Source organism: Salvia miltiorrhiza, chromosome 2 (genome assembly GCF_028751815.1).
Source record: "Salvia miltiorrhiza cultivar Shanhuang (shh) chromosome 2, IMPLAD_Smil_shh, whole genome shotgun sequence".
Lineage (NCBI taxonomy): Eukaryota > Viridiplantae > Streptophyta > Magnoliopsida > Lamiales > Lamiaceae > Salvia > Salvia miltiorrhiza.
The window spans coordinates 538,548-558,909 of record NC_080388.1 but is presented as its reverse complement, the minus strand read 5'-3'; the positions used below and the strand labels follow the sequence as shown (position 1 = coordinate 558,909).

At 38.5% G+C, this 20,362-nt stretch overlaps 2 protein-coding genes and 1 long non-coding RNA gene across 3 annotated transcripts; all 3 read left to right on the top strand.

The window, feature by feature from the left end:
* Positions 1-2,146: 2,146 nt before the first annotated feature.
* Positions 2,147-3,014, top strand: LOC131012500 (uncharacterized). The gene has a single exon (XM_057940498.1). It carries the CDS (start codon positions 2,224-2,226, stop codon positions 2,863-2,865), a length of 642 nt encoding a protein of 213 aa, XP_057796481.1. The 5' UTR covers positions 2,147-2,223; the 3' UTR covers positions 2,866-3,014.
* Positions 3,015-5,836: 2,822 nt separating this feature from the next.
* Positions 5,837-10,225, top strand: LOC131012524 (uncharacterized). Its single transcript, XR_009097357.1, has 4 exons — positions 5,837-7,044; positions 8,797-8,949; positions 9,030-9,404; positions 9,485-10,225. It is a non-coding gene; the product is annotated as an uncharacterized LOC131012524 (long non-coding RNA).
* A 7,566-nt stretch (positions 10,226-17,791) lies between these two features.
* On the top strand, positions 17,792-18,493 carry LOC131013648 (uncharacterized). Its single transcript, XM_057941777.1, has one exon. The coding sequence runs from the start codon at positions 17,792-17,794 to the stop codon at positions 18,491-18,493; it is 702 nt and encodes a 233-aa protein (XP_057797760.1).
* The last annotated feature ends 1,869 nt before the right edge of the window (positions 18,494-20,362 follow it).

Sequence of the window (20,362 nt, the reverse complement as noted above, 5' to 3'; positions counted from 1 at the left end):
TTCCGTGTATTTTTTTTTCTCTCTTTTTCCTTCTTTTTTTTTCTGCTTTTTTACAATATTTTTTGTTTTTTTTAATAATAATTATTTGAAATAATTATGCATACTAATAATTATACTTATCAATAATTACTTTTATACTTATTAATAATTACTTTTTCTTACAATAATAATTATTTGATCGAACAACTAAAAGCATAAATTCTCATGAATAAGACATATCAATAATTATTTTTATACATATTAATAATTACTTTTTCTTACAATAATTATTAATTGATTAAATAATTAAAAGTATAAATTCTCATGAATAAAAGTAACAATTATCGTGAACAAATGTAATAATTTATAAATATTACATTTCATTGTAACAATAATTACTTTTTGTTACGACAATAATTACTTGATCAAATAATTAAGAATAAAAGTATTAACGAGTGAAAACAACATTACTTTTCTTCACATCAATAACTATTTTAACTTACAAAAATATTTTTTTGAGCAAATAAATAAAAGTACAAATTCTCATAAATAAAAATAATAATTACCGTGAACAAATGTAATAATTTAGAAACGTTACATTACATCATATCAATAGTTAGTTTTCATTACGACAATGATTACTTGAATAAAAGTAACAATTATTATAAACAAATGTATACAATTTGTGGGAACAAATGTATATCTTATACTAATTAAAAGTAAATATTCCTATTAGAATTCATGATTTAGTGTTCTGCAGAGTCTAGTGTTCAGGGTTTAGTATTCATGATTTGGGTTTAGTTTTCATGGTTTAGAGTTTAGAAAATATAATACTTTATATTGAATGAAAGGTAAACATTATATTAACATAAATATTTATTTGTGCTAACAAATGTATATTTTATACTTATTAAAAGTAAATATTCCTATTAGAGTTTAAGATTTTGTGTTCAGGGTTTAGAAAATATAATATTTTAGATTGAATGAAAGTAAATACTTATATCAACATAAGTCTACATTTATGCTAACAACTGTATATTTTATACTTATTAAATAACGTAGAAATAAATAAAATACATAAAAAATAATCAAATAATTATTCATGTAATCATTGTTGTAAGAAAAAGTAATTATTGAAATAATGAAAAGTAATGCTTCGATAAAATTACTTTTTCTCATAATAATAATTACTTTGGAATAATATAAAAATTAAAAAAATACAAACATAACAAAATAAAAATGCATTAAAAAAAATTAGAAAACAAGTACTCCCTCCGTCCGCCAAAAGTGGACCACTTTGGCTGAGCACGGTATTTAATAAAATTGGTGATAATTTTGATGTAGTGGAGAAAGGGTTCCACCACTTTATGAGATGTGTGGTTGAGATTGAATTTGAGGTGGTTTTTTTGTAAATAAAGAGTGTTTGTAAGGATAAAAGATTAAAGTGGATGGTGGGACCATTTCTATAAAAGGAAAGTGGTATACTCTTTGCGGACGCCCGATATAGTAAAAATGGTCCACTTTTGGCGGACGGAGGGAGTAATTATTATGCCAAAAATTTAAACTGAAAAATAACAAAAATGAAAAGATAAAAAGCTGAAAAAAAAAGATAAAACAAATAAAAACGGAAAAATAGAGCAAGGAAGTTTAGAACCCCTCCCCTTAGGGAAAAGGGGTGGAGGAGCAATTATCCACTGCACCACATAATAGCTTTGGTTTTATTTACCAAATTTTATATTATATTGTGTTAATGCAGGTCAGAGTGACCGCATACCGCACCAGAGGCTATCCCATTGTATAAATGCACATTAATATTACTTAGGTAACTATTAATATTACTTAGGTAACTGATAAATATATAAGGAAATAAAAACAATTATATATATATATATAATGATTAATTGAATTAATAATAATTATTTAAAGCATAAAATGTAGTAATTAGAAAAAAGAGAATAGAAGAATATGAGAGTGCCATGCAGGATAAAGAATTATTGTGGTCTCTTTGAGATGTATCTTATAATAGATAGATTTCAATTGGAATCCATCTTCTTTTTGTTTCCTAATAGAAGTTCGAATCCTTCTACTTCAAGGAACAAGCACTCGGCCACGTAAAACATTACTATTACTATATATTAATCCCAAATCAAAAATTCCAATTATCACAAACACTCTCTCTCCCAAATTATTGCCATTCTAACACACTATTCTCTCTCTCTTTTTTCTTCGATCTTTCTCGAAACCATGAACATAAAAAATAACTATTGTGCCGGCGTCGCCACCACCTTCAAAGTGACCCACCGGCTGCTCCGCCACTCCATCCTCCCTCACCTACGGATTAAATTCACCTTCTCCTTCAAAATTGAACACTTTTATATTCTAGACACAGAATATTCCCCAACTCCATTGTTTATTGAATGTTGCCCTTCCGACGACAGCAGCTCCGCCACCGTGCACGTCGGAGCAATCTTGTCATTCAAGGATGTGGCGGAGGCTGTCGTTCGTGGCGTCGGGAACCGCCTCACCGATGACAAAAGCAGGGAGTTGATCGTGCGCGCGTGGGAGGAAATTCGCGAGGAGTTTCCGCCGGAAACCCGACTACCTAGGCTCAAGACTCTTGATCTTGGCTTCGACGTGAAGATCAAACACCATCATCTCTTTGTCAAGAGATATCGGCCGCGGTCATTGGAGAAGCACCGTGGCGGCGGTGGGGATGATGAGGAGAGGTGTTGCTGCATCTGCTTGCAGGAGCTCGGCGGCGGCGGCGGAGGAGGAGAGTTTTGGATGCCGTGTTCGCATGTGTTTCACGACGGCTGCGTTAAGGAATGGCTGAGGAGAAGCCGTACATGCCCGCTTTGCCGCTACGAGACGAGATGCCCCAAATAGAGAAAAAGTGAGAGAGAAAGAGGGAGATTTTTTTTTTTTTTTTTTTTTTTTTTTTTTTTTTTTAATGTCAAGAATTTTATCAAAATAGTTATCTTCGTATGTAAAATTAAAAAATACAAAGGATAAATAAGTAGCGATTTTGGCTTAAAGTATTTTGCCGTTAATTTATGTGAATTGGCTTTTAATTCACAATTTAAAAGTTTTGTTGTAGTGATTGTAGAGGCTAAAATCTACAATTGAAGTTGACGTCTGCACGTCCGGTTAGATTGGGCACTAGCAACCTGTCAACACAAGAACACGTAAGAACCCTAGGTTGAGCACCGGGTGGGGGTGTCGACCGTAGAGCCTCCGGCGCTCAAGTCAGTAACGGAATAGCAAAATAGAGTGATGAGCAAATTGAAATAAGAGAGAAAGGCAGGCTGGAGTGTGCGGTTATTCCAGGCTGTAAGCTGCGTCGGAGGGTGGAAACGGTGACAGTGTGTTGTGATAATGGTATATGGGAGGCGGAGATAGGCCAAGTTGGCTAGGCGGCGGAGTAGAGAGAATTCAAGGAGTCGATAGCAAGTAAGACTTTTTCGTGTCCGTTTGATGACCTAGTCGGGCTGTTTATATAGTGGACATCCAGCCGCTAGGGTTTCTACAGTTTGGCCTCGTCAAGGCCCTTATCTCCCGGGTTGTTGCGATTTGGACGGGATCACAAAGATTTACCCGTCTGATCGTGTCAGCTTGGTCGAAAACATGTTTTAGGGTTTGACGGTTGGGCCTTGTAACTTTGTCTTTCTAGGTTGTCAATAACTATTGGGCCGCGTGCAATATATCCAGCTTGGTTGTGGACTTAAGTCGGTCTATTGCTTTCTGGGCTAGATGGGCCAACCTGTGTGACTGACTGGGCCTTTAGGGTCGTGCCAGGTTGGTGAGCTAGCTTGGTGGACAAGCTTGATGGGCCAGGCTGGGTGCGAATTATTCGGCCAGACCGTTTGGATGAGTTGGATATGAAGTGAGGTAGTCAGCCTGGGTCGGCCCAGGTTGATCTTGCAATAAGTATAATTTGACTTATCGGGCTGAACGAACAAGTAATTGGGTCAGCCTAGTCATCACTCCAAGTTGGTTCGAGGTTAGTCGGGTTAGATTGACCTATTTGTTTGTCTAATTAGTCCAGCTTGGAATGTTGATTGGGCTTGAGCCAAGTTGACGAATTTTGCCCACTACAGTTAGCCCCCCACTCTACAATTAGAATTTTCTAATTGGAGAGTTAATTGATTATAGCCTTTCTGTATAGGTGGGGATATCGGACTGTCTCAGTTGGTAGAGCCAATCGGTCTGTAAAAAGACAATGATTCAAGTTGACATTGACCAGCTATTCAAATTGCCAAGCAGAAACGAATTGTGATATTTGCCTCGAATCGGAGGAATACTAACGTAGGCCGATACCAGCCGTGAAGGTAAATGGTGTGGACCAATTCGAAATTAATTGATAGCCTGTAAATAAGTGAGCCATGTTGGATCGATTTGCCAACATAGGATTTGATACTCTATTAATTTGGAGTGCTTAACCAGCTTTGAGGATTATTTGAAGAAAGAATACAGCCTGTGGAGCTTAGAGTGCTTTGCTAGCTTGTAGTGGTTTACCGGCTTGAGGTTTATCTGAAAAAGAATATAACTTGTAGAGACGTGAAATTCACAAGTTGAGTTCCTTTTTTTTTTTTTAAATATACGTATATATATAACTTGGCATGCCAACCTGGAAATTGTTGTAGAAATAGATAACATGGGCCGATACCAGCCTGTAGATGTCTGAGCCAATGATTGAATATCGACTTGTAGATGTGTGAGCCAATAATTAAATACCAGCCTGTTGTTAAGTGAGTTGGGCTGATTCTATTTAATTGTATGAAATTTGCGCCGTTTACCAACGTGGAATTTTCGAAATAGGGACACTGGCCGTGAAGGTAGATTGCGTTGATCAATTCAAAATTAATTGTCAGCCTGTAAATACGTGAGCCAAGCTGAACCCATTTGTTAACGTGGGATGGAAGTGCCAGCATGTAAATATGTGGGACAAACATCCTGAGATTTGTTACGACGTAGATGACGCGAGCCTATTTGGAATTGAATGACAGTTCGTACAGGATGAATCTGTTTGCCAACATAAATTTTAATTGTTTTGTCAGGTTGAAATTTTTCAAAGAAATAATGCAACCTGTAGTTGTTTGCCAACATGGATCGTGGTATTTTACCTAGCTTGGAGTTGTTCCAAAGAGAAATAACAGGTTGTAGGAATTTTATTTCCACAAGTTGAGATTTTCTCCCACTCCCTTTCTGATTTTTTTTTTTTGGCATTGCGCTTAACACACATGCATATATATATGAATTGTCTTGCCAGCCTGGAGATTATCGTGAAGGTAGATTGCGTGAACCAATTTAGATTTAAACATCAGCCTGTAAATATGTGAGCCATACTGGACCCGTTTGTCAACATGGGAAAGTGTCAGCTTATAAATAAGTAAGTCAGGTTGGACCTGTCTGCCGGCGTGGGATCAAAGTATCAGCTTATACATAAGTGAGTCAGGCTGGACATGTTTGCCAATATGGAATTTGGTGATTTTCCAACTTGTAACTATTCAAATGAAGAGTACAGTCTGTAGCTGTTTGCCAATATGGGTCGTGGTGTTTGACCAACTTGGAAAAATATTGTTAGAGCAAGAATATAAGCATGTGTCTATTTGGATTTGGTATTTTACCAACTTGAGGTTATTCCACATAAAAATAACATGTTGTAGGAAAAATTGGCAAGCTGGGATTTTCATAAAGTGTATATATATATTGTGTACTTGACTCGCCAGCTTGATAATTGTTGCGAAAATAGAGAATATAGGCTTATTTGAAATTAAATACCAGCCCGTAGATGTGTGAGCTGAGTTGAATTCATTTGACTGTTAAATCTTGTTCGGCCGAAATTCGCAGCCTGGAAATTGAGATAGGTAAATATCTCTTAGCTTGGAAATTTGAAGTAGGCAACTTTCTAATTACTCCATCCTGGATCTAATTGTCGAAATAATTAAATGCTCCAGCTTGTAATATTTTGAAATGGGCGAATTTCCAATTACTCCAACCTGATTTGTATGTCGAAAATAAGTTTATTATTGCTCCAGCCTGTATGCAACATATTGGATTTAATTTTCCAATGGGCTGATTCCAGCCTGGCTCGCGAAAAGAGGAGGGGACGATTCAAATAGGCTATGCTCCAGCCTGGCTCGCAAAATGAAGAAAAGGCAGATCCCCTTTCTTTCTTATCTGGTTCGAACAGAAGAAGATGGGAGATATCCCTATCTTCCCGTCTCATTCCCTCCATCGACAAACAACGACAACCACCTCCGTTTCGCCGACGCCGTTCAGACCCTAGCTCCGCCGGAAGGAGGGTCGTTGCGGTGGCGGTCGCATCTGCCTCGAAGAGCGAAGATTGGCAGCGATTGGTGCCTAGGGTTTCAGGCGCGGCTTCGTGGCTACGATTGTTGGGTGAGGACCGGCCAGGAGGCGGCGCCCTTCGCCGGATATTCGAAGGAGAAGGGTTTGTTTGCTGGATCTGTGGGTTTTTTTTTTTTTTTTTTGCGCCGCCACTCGATTGACGGCGGTGGTAACTGAGATGGAGAGGGAGTCGAGAGAGAGGGGTGAGACCGAGCGACGATTTCACCGGAGATAGAAACTGGAAGGGGTGTCCCTCTTTCTTTCTGAGTATTATCAGAACTTGATGTGGCTTGATTTTGCATGCAATGTTGCCGGAGTTTGGAGAGTGGGAAGAGAAGAGATGAATTAGGGCGGCAAGTCGGACAAGCTGTGACGACAAAGTCTGTCGCTGCTCGATTCGAGAAGAGGTGAATTTGGCCGCGCACGCTTGCTAGGGAGATGAGATGGTGAGAGGAGGCAACGACAATTGCGATTTGGGGCCTAAAGCTCTCAGGCGGCGTCGCGGTGGTTGCGTGGTGTCGTCGGTGGCAGTTTCTATTTTGCGAGATGAGAGAGACAGAGCTGGGGGAGCCAAACCCGGCGGCTCTCTGGGGCAAATCATGCTATAATTTCTTATATCTTTTGGAATTCTTATAATTTAAGATAAATTTGAGTGAGGAGCTCTCGGTGGATTCAATTGGGAAGCTTTTGTTGGTAGATATGCATCTTCAGGGGGTAAGGCATCTTCATGAACTTTCGTGTAGGAACAGTCCATTTTCTTTAGATTTTTTAAAGCCGTAGTTGATGGCGTGATATATATATTTTGTTCGTTGGTAATCCACGTGGACTGATGCTTGGTGGGTCGAAAGGTGAACTATCGCAGCTTTGATTGTTGTTGGTGGAGTTTTTCTGCAAATGGTTTACTTGCAGCATCTGTAAACATATTCGTGCGGCCTTTACGGGCTTACAACAAAAGGAAATTTCTTGGATGTTGATTTGTGTGTATCACTAGCAATTGTATAGAAGTCGAGCTTGGTGTATTAATCTTGTCTATGTCCAGCTTTGAAAAGATAATATAAAAGTTGACATGTAGCATACAATATTTCTTCATTAGCCTTATCCTCAAGTTGACGTGTGGTAATGATTTTAAGGGGTCCCTTTAACCAATCCCAATGGATTTTGGGTGCAGTAAAATTTGTCAATAATGCAAAGTATCCTTGTAAGTAGATTATTTAAAGAACCTTGCTATTAGATTTTGTAAAGCGTGCTCTACTTGGTATTATTTTGAAGATGAACTGAGACACATTTGCTTGCATAGTTTTACACTAATTTTGACATAACAGAGTGGAGTAGCATTGCAAATCATCAACATTTCACGTATATTACATAAATTCAAAGCTTTAGGCAGTGATAAAATTCAGAGATTGTTTTTGTTGACCTCTCTTGTAGAATTAATGATCGTGAAATTGAGGGAATTTTCGGAGCATTTCATAATTGTTTAATGCTAGAATGTCGTCATCTTCCTCCAATGTATGCCTAAATATCAAATTCTCATCTCGTTTATAATTCTAGCACTGTTATGTGCAATAATTTTGTCGACTTTGAGTTTATCTAATATCATTTTCATCTTTGCTTTGTTGCACTTTGTATTTCTTAGCAATTTTTTTCTTGAGGTATTTTTGGATATGTCTGCATCTTTTTTGTCGAGTGGGTCGAGTAGTGAACATTATCGATTGTCGTATGATGACATAAGTTGTGTAGATACTGTGAATGGCGTGATAAGGATCAGGTCTTGGGCCCGACGTTGTGTTTGATTCCACGATTGGTGAAAATTGTTATGGACCGCTTGAAGGTAGAATTCTCGCGTACAAGTTGGGAAATAGGAGCCCGAAATCTGTTATCACATTTGACAAGTTGGATGAACTTCGTGCTGCCTATGCTATTCCTCTTTGTGCCAATTTGGCTGCTCCATCTGATTCGAAAAAGCCAGATTGGTTATATCTAGGATGGACGGTCATGTATGAGTGTTTTCTCCAGATGAGTATCTGTTTTCTTCTTCCTCGACTACTGTTCGAGGCTTGCACTTACTATCGCATTGCTCTGGGTCAATTGGTTCCGAACGTGTGGCGCATTCTCATGGCCACTCAAGTTTTTAGCGAGCTGAGGGGTGTTCACTTCAGTTTTTTCTGAAGTTTTACAGGCTTACAGTTTGGAGACGCATAGGACTGATAATGTTCGATATCAGTTTAAGGCTAACCGCCCGCTTGTGCTATCTCTTCCAGATAACGCTAAGAATTGGCGTTCTAGATATTTTTTCATATCCAATAATGCACTAGGGGAACTGCGTGATTCGATTATTCCACAGGCGTGGGAAGCTTGAGTGTTACATGTTCGATGACTTGGAATTTGAGTATTTTTTGTTGTAGTAACATGTTATCATTTTTATGTACTCAATACTTACGCTTGGCATATTTCTTTGTTTTGTAGTTTGTCTAAGGAGGGGGCCTATCGGCTTGTCTTTTGATATTGCTGGGAAGATCGACTGGTTTCTAAGCTTTAGCGAAGAAGAGCATCATTTCTGCAATATTGTGACCGAGGCGAACTTATGAGTTAGTTCTTTGTGGAGACGCGTTCCCGCAGGTATTGCTTATTTAGTAATTCTACCTTATTCCAACTTTTCACCAATATAACTAAGTGCTTTTATTCCAACTTGGATGTAGATCACAGGATGTCGAAGCCATATGTTCCACCACTGCTTGAGAAGGGCGCTGCCATGGAGGTGATCCGTGATTGAAGGAAAAAGGCTGCCAGCTCGAGTGGCGCGGTTACGGATGATGTTGCTACAGTGTGTACTTCGTGATCGTCTCCTGCTCCAGCCCGAAAAAAAGGGAAAGAGGTCTGCTGAAGTCGACCTGACTCTGTCCGATCAAGTGGATGATTGCATCAACTTGTCATTTCTAAACGTGTTGGCACATTCCCAGCCTGGATCTGTCCGTGGAGTGGCCAAACAGTTACTACTCCCAAGTGACAGAGGTTTCTTGAGAAAGAAGGGGGATGGAAGTGTTGCTAGTGAGCTCTTTGATCAAACCTTTTTGGTAAGTATTTTAGGTGTAGATTATTTTGTTGACGTGAATTTTTGATTTTTCACCTTGTTGCATTTTTGTGTTTGTCGTAGAGTTTGCAGAAAGTTGTCTTCCTTAAGGAAAGAACTCTCGCGATGGTGGCGGAGCTTAATGAGTTGAGGGCTGAATGAGTAAGTTGGCAAGACAAGATGGCAGCCGTCAAGAAGGCGCATGATGAGGCCAATAAGATTGTCAAGAAAATTGGAGTCTGCCAAGCTGGAAGACGTTCGTCGGCTGAAGCGGGCTGCAGCAAATTGCAAGGATCTCGAAGTTAAGGTTGTTGCGTTAGAGTAACGAATCCTTTATAACAGTTGTGAGACGGAGGTCCGCGTTCGGGGCGAAATGGCCCTGGCATATCTTGAGAACCAGCCCCCCAAGATTTGGGATGTCCAACAACACGTAGATGAATTTAATGAGTGGAGGGCTGGCAAGGAAGAGCAGGAGGCGGTGTTAGCTAGCAACTTCGCCAGGATGACCACCGGAGACAACTATCTTCAGACGGGCGATTGATTCTCTTAGGCAGAGAAGGGATTTTGTTGTTTGTTTGCTTGTTATTATTATTTTCTTACGTTGCACTATTTTAGACTTGACTATTTAGCCGGCCTCCTGTGTCAGCGTATGCGTGCTTTATATCCAGCTTGGACTTCAGACCATTGGGTCCGTTTGAGCTCTCTATCTTTTTAGGATGTTTCATTTGTGAATTTTTGGAAAGTCGACATTGCTAGATATTTGAGAGATTTGCCTTATTCTATAGATTGATATGGTTTGTTGATATCTTGTATCACCATTTCGCATGTGAATTTGTTTAGAGCATAAATGTACACATGTTTGAATATCCCATTTGATGAAGTAAATACCTTGATTATCATGGTTTCGATAATGTATGGATTGGTGCAATATATTGCAGCTTGTATATCGAAAGAACAACAATATGTTAAAGAGATGCGTAGACACATCTTGTCATTTTATTTTCATTTCGAATTTTTCAGCCTGGAATTGATGTTGGAGAATTTTATTGCATCTAGATAGGACCAGGCTAAATTCATATGTGTCGTCTTGTATGTGATTTTGATATGTATACTTATTTATTTTGCCAAGCTGGGATGAGTTATTGTTGTGTTTGACTTTGGCGGCTTGTGCCCCACTTTGGCGTGCGAGCTAATCAGATAATTTCATGCAGCATGCCGGCTTGGAACTATTTTTTTAATCAAATTCTGAAATTGTAGAGTTGTCGACTCCGAATCGCCTAAGTCAAATACTTGAAATTAAAGCAAGCTGGTTTTCATTAGATGAGATCGTACTGACTTCGACCAATGGTGGCTAGTACAATATGACGAACATGTGGCATATTCAAATTTATAAAAGTTAAATGTGTACAAACTTCTTGACTATAATCGTCGATTGCTCCAAGCTGGGTAGTCCATCCAATTTGATGACCAAAGATGATTTTATTGACATAGGTTAATATTGTCGTCGTAGACGGATCATCATTGGCGACTTGTATTTCGCAAGGTGTTAACATCGTAGTGTAGGTTGAGACATTGTTATTTGAGGTTGGTAGCTGCACCCCGGAGACTCGCTCGGATCGTATCCGTCTGCCTGTTGGTTAACTTGGGTTGGCATGATTGTCAGATTGGACCCTAGTATGGTGGGTTGTATGTGCCTGTTCAATTGTGGACGTTGTGAAAGTGCGTTGATTCGCTTGATTGCTAGGGCCCCACGGTGAGCGCCAAATTGTAGAGGCTAAAATCTACAATTGAAGTTGACGTCTGCACGTCCGGTTAGATTGGGCACTAGCAACCTGTCAACACAAGAACACGTAAGAACCCTAGGTTGAGCACCGGGTGGGGGTGTCGACCGTAGAGCCTCCGACGCTCAAGTCAGTAACGGAATAGCAAAATAGAATGATGAGCAAATTGAAATAAGAGAGAAAGGCAGGCTGGAGTGTGCGGTTATTCCAGGCTGTAAGCTGCGTCGGAGGGTGGAAACGGTGACAGTGTGTTGTGATAATGGAATATGGGAGGCGGAGATAGGCCAAGTTGGCTAGGCGGCGGAGTAGAGAGAATTCAAGGAGTCGATAGCAAGTAAGATTTTTTCGTGTCCGTTTGATGACCTAGTCGGGCTGTTTATATAGTGGACATCCAGCCGCTAGGGTTTCTACAGTTTGGCCTCGTCAAGGCCCTTATCTCCCGGGTTGTTGCGATTTGGACGGGATCACAAAGATTTACCCGTCTGATCGTGTCAGCTTGGTGGAAAACGTGTTTTAGGGTTTGACAGCTGGGCCTTGTAACTTTGTCTTTCTAGGTTGTCAATAACCATTGGGCCGCATGCAATATATCCAGCTTGGTTGTGGACTTAAGTCGGTCTATAGCTTTCTGGGCTAGATGGGCCAACCTGTGTGACTGACTGGGCCTTTAGGGTCGTGCCAGGTTGGTGAGCTAGCTTGGTGGACAAGCTTGATGGGCCAGGCTGGGTGCGAATTATTCGGCCAGACCGTTTGGATGAGTTGGATATGAAGTGAGGTAGTCAGCCTGGGTCGGCCCAGGTTGATCTTGCAATAAGTATAATTTGACTTATCGGGCTGAACGAACAAGTAATTGGGTCAGCCTAGTCATCACTCCAAGTTGGTTCGAGGTTAGTCGGGTTAGACTGACCGATTTGTTTGTCTAATTAGTCCAGCTTGGAATGTTGATTGGGCTTGAGCCAAGTTGACGAATTTTGCCCACTACAGTGATAAAATATGGTCAATTCATGACTAAGAAGGATTTTGATCATGAATAATGGGTAAAATTATGTTAATTACTTCATGGTTAAGATGATTTGTGATTATGAATTATTATAGTAAAGGGTAAAATTGATTATTTTTATTTATCTATTTTATTCTGTATTAGTAATTTTTACAATTGTACAATGACTATATTAGTTCACTCAACTGTAATTATGTATTTGGATTAATTATAACAATAAACATATTTTTTACCAAAATTTAAAATTTTTAGGCGAATATTAATTAGAGGTGTTCTTGGGTACAACCGAGTGTACCGTATAACTAGGTTGCACTCTCACTTAGACCTTGACCCGCATCCCGGTTTGAATCTGTATCCTGACTCGAATTTTATAAATAACATTATTTGTTTGCGGGTCAACTCGGTTGTACGGTACACCCAAATTGTACCCAAATTTTTGTGTATTAATTAAAGCATGCCAATTATACAGCATATATATCATATAGGCTGAGAATTATGACATCTTGGTCATTTTACTATTACACCATGACTCTGTATGTAAATGTAATTACAACACCACCTTAATGATTTTATTTATAATTACAATGCTCCGAATTGTTCGTAGCAATTGTGTCATGCCGAATTTGCATACGTAATTAAGTACCACTAGCATTTTGCAACCGTACGCAATACACTAAAATATTTTTATATTTCTTTATATATATAAATTTCATATCAATTCAATTATTATATTCAAAATATAATAAAAATATATAATTTCAATTGAAATATATTTAAGCTGAATATAGAAAAAAAATAAAAAAAATAAAGAAGAATTCAAAATAATAGAGTTGATGTTATGAAAGAAACTAAAATGAAAATGAAAAAAAAAAATATTCAAAAAGATGAGAGATGAGAGTATTTATTAAATTTTAATCTTTAAATAAATATAACTTTTACATTATAAATCTAAAATTTTCATAAACTATATCAAATTAAAGCAATTGTCGTAATCTTTTATATTTAGCCAAATTCTAAAATTTTAGAGAAGAAATAAAATAAAAATTAAGAAGATAAAGGAAAAAAAAATATAGTTTACAAATAAACCATCAAGTTTATTATAATCACAATTGCCACACAATTTTGAAATTAATTTCAAATTGAAATTAATTTGTCTTTTTAATATATTATAGATTATAGACGTGCAATGATTTTTCCAATAAATAACTCATATTATATTTAACCTCAATATATTGCATTTTGTATTGTTTTTTTTTTTTTTGACATAATTACATTTTGTATTGTTTCAATCGAATTCAATGTTCATATTTACTCTAGTTTATAAGATGAAAATTTATGATCTTTTCGTAATTTGTAAGATGAAAATTTATGATTTTTCCTTAGTTAAATTTCCCCATACATTATTATTAAAAGTTAATGTTTATATGAATTTATATAAGTTATTGAGAGCAGTAATTACTCGATTTTTTTTTTCTGTAATTGAAAATTTATTGTAAAGATCGATGAACGCAATTAAACTACAATTTATACATGTTACATAGATAGAAGTATATTGGTAAGAGAACGTATTCTTTCTGTCCCCTTTGTAAATCTCATCCAGAGGACCTGAAGCATTTACTTTTCTCCTGCTCTCTCTCGATGAACATCTGGAAAACTATCTTGAACTGGCTTGGAGTTCAAGCGGCGCTACAACAATCTCTGTCCGAGCATTTTCTTGCCTTCACTAATCTTGGTAAGAAAGCGATGGTCAATTTTCTTTCTAGTGTTTGGATTTGCACTATTTTGTGTATTTGGAAGATGAGGAATGTTTGTGTGTTCAACCAAGGGAAATGTGACATTGATAAAATGGTGGCCGAGATAAAGTTGAGATTGTGGAGTTGGTCTAAAGTTTACAAGTTGGGATCGGCGAACTGGGATTTTCGATCTTGGGTCATCTCTCCAAATGTTCTTAACTGAAGTTGCAGCGGCAGCTTTGTGTTTCGTCTCAGTGGCTGTCTTCTTGTGAGGCTTTTTTTTTGGCTTTTTTTGGTTTTTTCTCCCCTTGTGTTCTTCTGTTTTTTGGCTGTTCTCCGGCTGTTCACTTCTCTCTTGTGGTACCTCTTGTACCTTTTTTAATAAAAATTTTCCTTTTCCTGATTAAAAAAAAAAAGAACTTCAAATAGTGTCCATATATGATTAACAAAAAAAGTGCCAATGTTTTAATAAAGTACTATTAGTTTAATTAGACCTTAATTAATAACTATCCTTCTTTATTTTTTTGATTCCTAATATAAATTTGAATCCTTCTACTTCAAAGGACAAAGCATTCGGCCTCGATATATATAATCCCAATTACATCCGATTTTTTCTTCAATACCTCTCAAAATTGCAACTATAATTCTAAAACACCAATCTTGTTTTATTTGCACTTTTCTTGAAACATGGATTACTACTGCGATCGTATCTTAACCACATTCGAGCCGAGTCGGGGGGGCCTCGGCCCCTCCGAGCTCCATCAACTAACTATCAAATTCGATTTCTTCATCAAAACCGAATACTTGGAATTTATCCCAAATCAAGAAGATCACACAACCCTAGACTTGATCGAATCCTTCCTTATCTCGACCGACGACATCTCCGCCACCGTGACCGTCGGAGACTCCCTGTCGCTCGAGGACGTGGCGGCGGCCGTCGGAGATGCCGTCGGCCACCTCCTCGGCGACGGCGATCGCGAGGTGCTGATCCGTCTCGCGTGCAGCGAGGTGCGCGGGGAATTTCCGGCGGCGGAAACCCTAGTGCCGCCTAAGCACAAGATTCTCGAGATCCGCTTCGACGTGGCGATCCAGCACGTGCACATTTACGCGGCGGAGAGCGGCATGGTGCCGGCCGCGGAGGCGTCGTTGCTGCTGTTGGAGGAGTGCGCGGTTGGCCGTGGGGAGAGGCGTTGCTGCATCTGCTTGGATGAGATTCGCAGCGGCGGCGGCGGAGGAGCGTTGAGAATGCCGTGTTTGCATGTATTTCACGGCGGCTGCATAAAGGAGTGGTTGAGGAGTAGCCATTATTGCCCACTTTGCCGCTATCAGATGCCGACGGAATGTAGAGATTAATTTAAGATTATCTACGTCTCAAGATTAATCGTTAGTATAGTTTAGTATTGTATTTGGGTTAATAATCATGACTATAATTTACACGAATTATGCTCAAATTGTTATGTGAAATATTTTCTTAGAATTTACTGTATATAAATATATGAACTATATAAATCATATAATTTTAACCAATATTTTTTTTACTACATTTTAACCAGTAATTTGGTCAATGAGTACATGAATTTTCAATATTTTGTAATTTAACTCGAATTAAAATTTCGAGAATTAATATCTTGTAGTGTAACATGAAAGATGAAGAAAGCTGCATTGTTTGTATAGGCTATTAATATGGCTTCTTTCTTTCTTTCTTTTTTTTTTCTTGAATTCTGAATTCAATTTTCGTTGGATTGCGATTATAGCATTACGTTAATATAATATTTTACAGTAAAAATATCTTTAATTTTATTCAACAAAATTTGTACGCTGTTAAGGAAGTTGAAGATGTCATAGTATAATTTTTTTCAGAGAAAAATGTTTTTTAATTGAAAAGTTCTAAAAGCTGTTTGTAGTTGCAAATTGCGAGTAAGAGATGTGACATTGGCAATGGCGGCAGTCAACCAATACCAATATATATGTTCTTTCATGCTATCGTGTGGTTCGCCGAGCTTATAAGTTGTTTAAGAGCTTATAAGCTCTTCAAACTGTTTGGCAAAATAAGCTCTTAAACAGCTTGTAAGCTCCAAAAATAAGTTTCAAGAGCTTATAAGCTCCTAAAAAAATAAGTTCATCTATCTCAATTTATTTTTTTATAATCTCATATGCTACAATCATTTTATACATATTTTCATCATATATTATTCAAGTTCATTTTTCTTCAATTTTCTCTCTCTAAAAAAATATTCTCTCTCTAGCAAAAAAATTATCTCTCTAGCTGCAAGCTCAATTATCCAAACACTTTGACAACTTATAAGCTCTTAAAAATTACATTTTATAAGCTTTTAAAACATCTTATAAACTCGAAAAATTAATAAACTTTTTAAAATAAGTTTAGCCAAACACCCTCTTAGTACATGTTATGAATGGAACAAGTTACAATGTTAATTAATTTCAAGATATGTGTTGATTAATGAGGTTAAATAAGGAAAATATATAGTTATGGTAGGGAACGGAAAAAGATGGCAATGGAAAATAATTTCCATGCTTGTTCAATTCAATACAAATTAATTAATCAATAACAATTAGAATTATTGTACAAAATATAATTTTAATTTATTACCCACACGGAAAGAAAGAGAAGAATTTGATATCCTATAGATACAGTTAGGGCTAGTAATCGGGTCAGTTAAAACCGAATAGATTTTTATTTAATTTAAAAAAAATGCGCTTCTAATACTACTCAAGGAATTTGAACCTATTCCCTTAATAGTAGGATATTTTACTTTGCATGATGATCACTTTGCATGATGATTATATGCATGATTGATTATTTTTATCTTCAATAGTAGGATATTTCTAATCTCATCATTTCCATGGGATAAGAATCAGACAAAATTAGTTTGAATGATAAAAATAATCAAGGGTCTTGAGATATCCCAAAGTTGCAATGCATCAAAGTAAACAATTAGCTTTATTATTTTTATCTATCAAAGCTAATCCTCCAAAGTAAACGCCGTCTTAGGGATTTTACCCACTCCACCAACTTATCATTTATGTTACATAGAATATATAATTATTTTATAGAAACTTGTAATTATTTTCGATTGATTTGTTTTAATTTTATTTTTAAAATAAAATAAAATATTTTAATTATTAATTCGGTCAATCGATTTTAACTGATTGATTACCAATTAAACCGATGAACTAAATTTTAGAGAATTCGATAACCGAAACCGAATCGAACCGGTGAAAATCGATTAAATTCGATTCGGTTACGGTTATAACCGATTAATGATACTCGTTTTACCACCCCTAGATACAGTCAAACAAATTTTGATCAATCAATCAATCTGATACAAATTTTTATTAATTAATCGGGTATGAATGAGATCAAGTCTTAAAAGTCTTCCTTATAGTTATAGATGCTAATTTCTTTTTTTGATAAATTTAAAGTTAAATAAAAAATAATTAATAGATGCTATTATAACTCTATTTACTTTAGGGAAAAACCTAACTCGTGCATATGATCAATTAATGGATACATCTAGGCTAATATTTGAACTTTTATATTTAGATTACATCCATATATGAAGTTGGATATTACCATATAGAGCAACCATATACCAAATCAAGTAATATACTCCTACACGGCTATATGTAATCATAAATTCACAATTGCCTATTATTAGTAGTTTAGATTTTAGATATATGTTACGTACGTTATTACCTAATTAAAGTATAAAATCTCATATTTCGAATTTGTATAAACGAAAAGACACAAATTGAGTCCGAATCCATTTCCATCAAGAAATCAACTCATAAATACATTATTCCAATCTCATTAGTCCAATTATCTCCTATCAACCTCGAGTTCGAATTTTCACCAAACATGAGCGACTTCGACTCATGCCGCCCCTCCGTCAAGTTCCACACCATCAACACCGGATTCCGCCTCTCCGCCCGCCCCTTCGTCAAGTTCCACACCATCAACACCGGATTCCGCCCCTCCGCCCACCCCCAACTCCGCATCACTTTCACCTATCTTCTCTCACATTGGATTAAAAACAAACATTCCACAACCGCAAGATTGATCGAGCTGGTCCCTCCGCCGCAACGCCCCACCTCGGCCGCCGTCACCGTCCCCATCGGAGAATCCCTGTCGTACGACGACGTACGGGTGGCCGTCAAGGGGGCCATCGGGGACCGCCTCTGTCTCGACGAGGCCTCGATCATCCGCCGCGCATGGGAGCACGCGCGTGAGAATTGTCTCCCGGCGGCGCGTGGGAGCACATGCGAGCGCGAGGAGTTGATCGTCATCGAATACCGCCTCGTGGACATCCTTCCGGCGTCGTTCCGGCTGCTGGAGGATTGCGAGGTGGACCGCGCTTCCGACTGCATCATCTGCTTGGAAGATCTCCTCCACCGTGACATCCATCACGGCGGCGGAGCGTTGAGGTCGCCGTGTTCGCACGTTTTTCACGGCGGCTGCATCATGAAGTGGCTGAAGAAGAGTCCCGGTTGTCCGCTTTGCCGCCGCGAGATGTCGGCGGAATCGACTCAAAAAACAGAAAGAATTAGGGTGAAAAATTAGTTTTGTTGTCAAGGAAAGTATATCAGTGATTTTTATTCTATTGTTAGTTTCAAGACATTGCATTGAATTAATCATTTAATTAGATTATGTTTTGTTTCCTTCCATAAATTAAGATGATAACATTATTATTAAAATGCGATTTTATTAAAAAGAAGAAAAGAGGAAAAAGAAACTTAAAAACCCTTGAAAGCACACAAAAGCAGACTAAGGGCTGAGCCTCATTAAAACCTTTTCATGGAAAACCCAGAGGGAAAAACCAGAAAAGGAAAAAGAGTGCTCGTTTAATGATGAAAAACCACGACCAGAAGAGCGGAGAAGAAAGTTTCTGGAACTCCGGCCTAACCATCGTCCCAAAACAATCCTGGCTCAAACCAGTCAAAACCAAAACAAGAAAACACAAACCTAAAAAGACAATGGCCGGTAAGACGCCGTCGCCATAGTCTAACAAAAAGAAAAAGAAAGCAAACCTCAGCCGGTTATACGCCGTCGCTAAGGAATCCAAACGGACCACAAAAAAGCGAGACATAGGCCGGTAAGACGCCGTCGTCCATGTCCCAAAGTAAACAAGGTAAAATGAAATTTTTGGCCAGTTATACGCCGTCACCAAAAATCCCTCACTCACCCTTAACAAAACAGAAGTAGAAAGCCGAGAGTTCGTCACCCACTTATCCCTGTACACCTTCGCTCTCCCAAAGGCACTGTCGAGACCAAGGCCGGTTCCCAAAGACAAAGACGCCGTCGCCCAAGTCCCCGAATCAACCAGATAAGGAGAGATTTTTGGCCGGTTATACGCCGTCGCCAAAGATCCCTCACCCACCCTATACAAAACAGAAGTAGAACGCCGAGAGCTCATCACCCCCTCTTCCCCTGTACATCGTCGCTCTTCCAAAGGTAAAGTTGAGAAAACCGCACCAGAGTATCAACCAGCCGAAGCTCATCAACACACCGTCCGAGCCCCAGCTACGCAAAACACCAAAACCAAAACAGCCCCACAATATTAATTCTTGATACGAACACGACTGTGGGTCGCCATATCTAAAGACACCGCAGTCTTAATTTCCTCAATAGCGAAAGGCCACCACCCTTCGATCCGAGCATGATTAGCCATAATATCAGCTGCACTATTTCCTTCCCTATAAATATGCGAAATCTGTAAGCGAAAATTAGAAAGCCGACTTAAAGTCTGTTTCCAAAGGGGTAAAAAGCGCCAGGGAACATCCAGCGAACGCGAGTGCAAAAGTTGAACTACATAGGACGAGTCTGCTTCAATCCAAAGCCAATGCCATCCTCGAAAATTAGCAATTCGAACGGCATGCATGACCGTCAAGAGCTCCGCTTCATAAGCAAACCCAACACCACCCTTATAGTGGTAGCAACCACGGACCGAACCCCAGTTATCTCGATACACTCCACCAGCCGCAATGCTCCCAGGAGCACCAAGAGCCGAACCGTCCGTGTTAACCTTAATCCACTGACCAGCCGGCGGCCACCAGTGTACCTCGACCATCAAAGGAGAAGGGGCAGCACGCATGGCGACCCCAATCCGCCTAAGCACCAAATAGTCCTGCCAAGAATTATTAGAACACCCAAGCTTGGGAAAATTGGAATCCATCTCCTTAAACATGACTTTAAGGAACCCAAAAATCATATTAGAATGAAAACTAACATCATTATAAATCATTTGTTTGCGACAATCCCAGATTTTCCAAAGAAGATTAATCACCCCTGCCTTCCAAAAGGACCGAACCAAAGGACTAAGGTCTTCATTCCAGGCAGCAACCAACGCACTATGAATATCCAAGCAATCCAGAATGTGTGCCTTGGCAAACCAATCTAAGAAAGCCACCCAAATCTGCCGAATGACACGTC

Excerpts from the sequence above, each read along its gene's own strand:
- LOC131012500 (XM_057940498.1), top strand. The coding sequence starts at position 2,224 with ATGAACATAAAAAATAACTATTGTGCCGGCGTCGCCACCACCTTCAAA.
- LOC131013648 (XM_057941777.1), top strand. The coding sequence starts at position 17,792 with ATGAGCGACTTCGACTCATGCCGCCCCTCCGTCAAGTTCCACACCATC.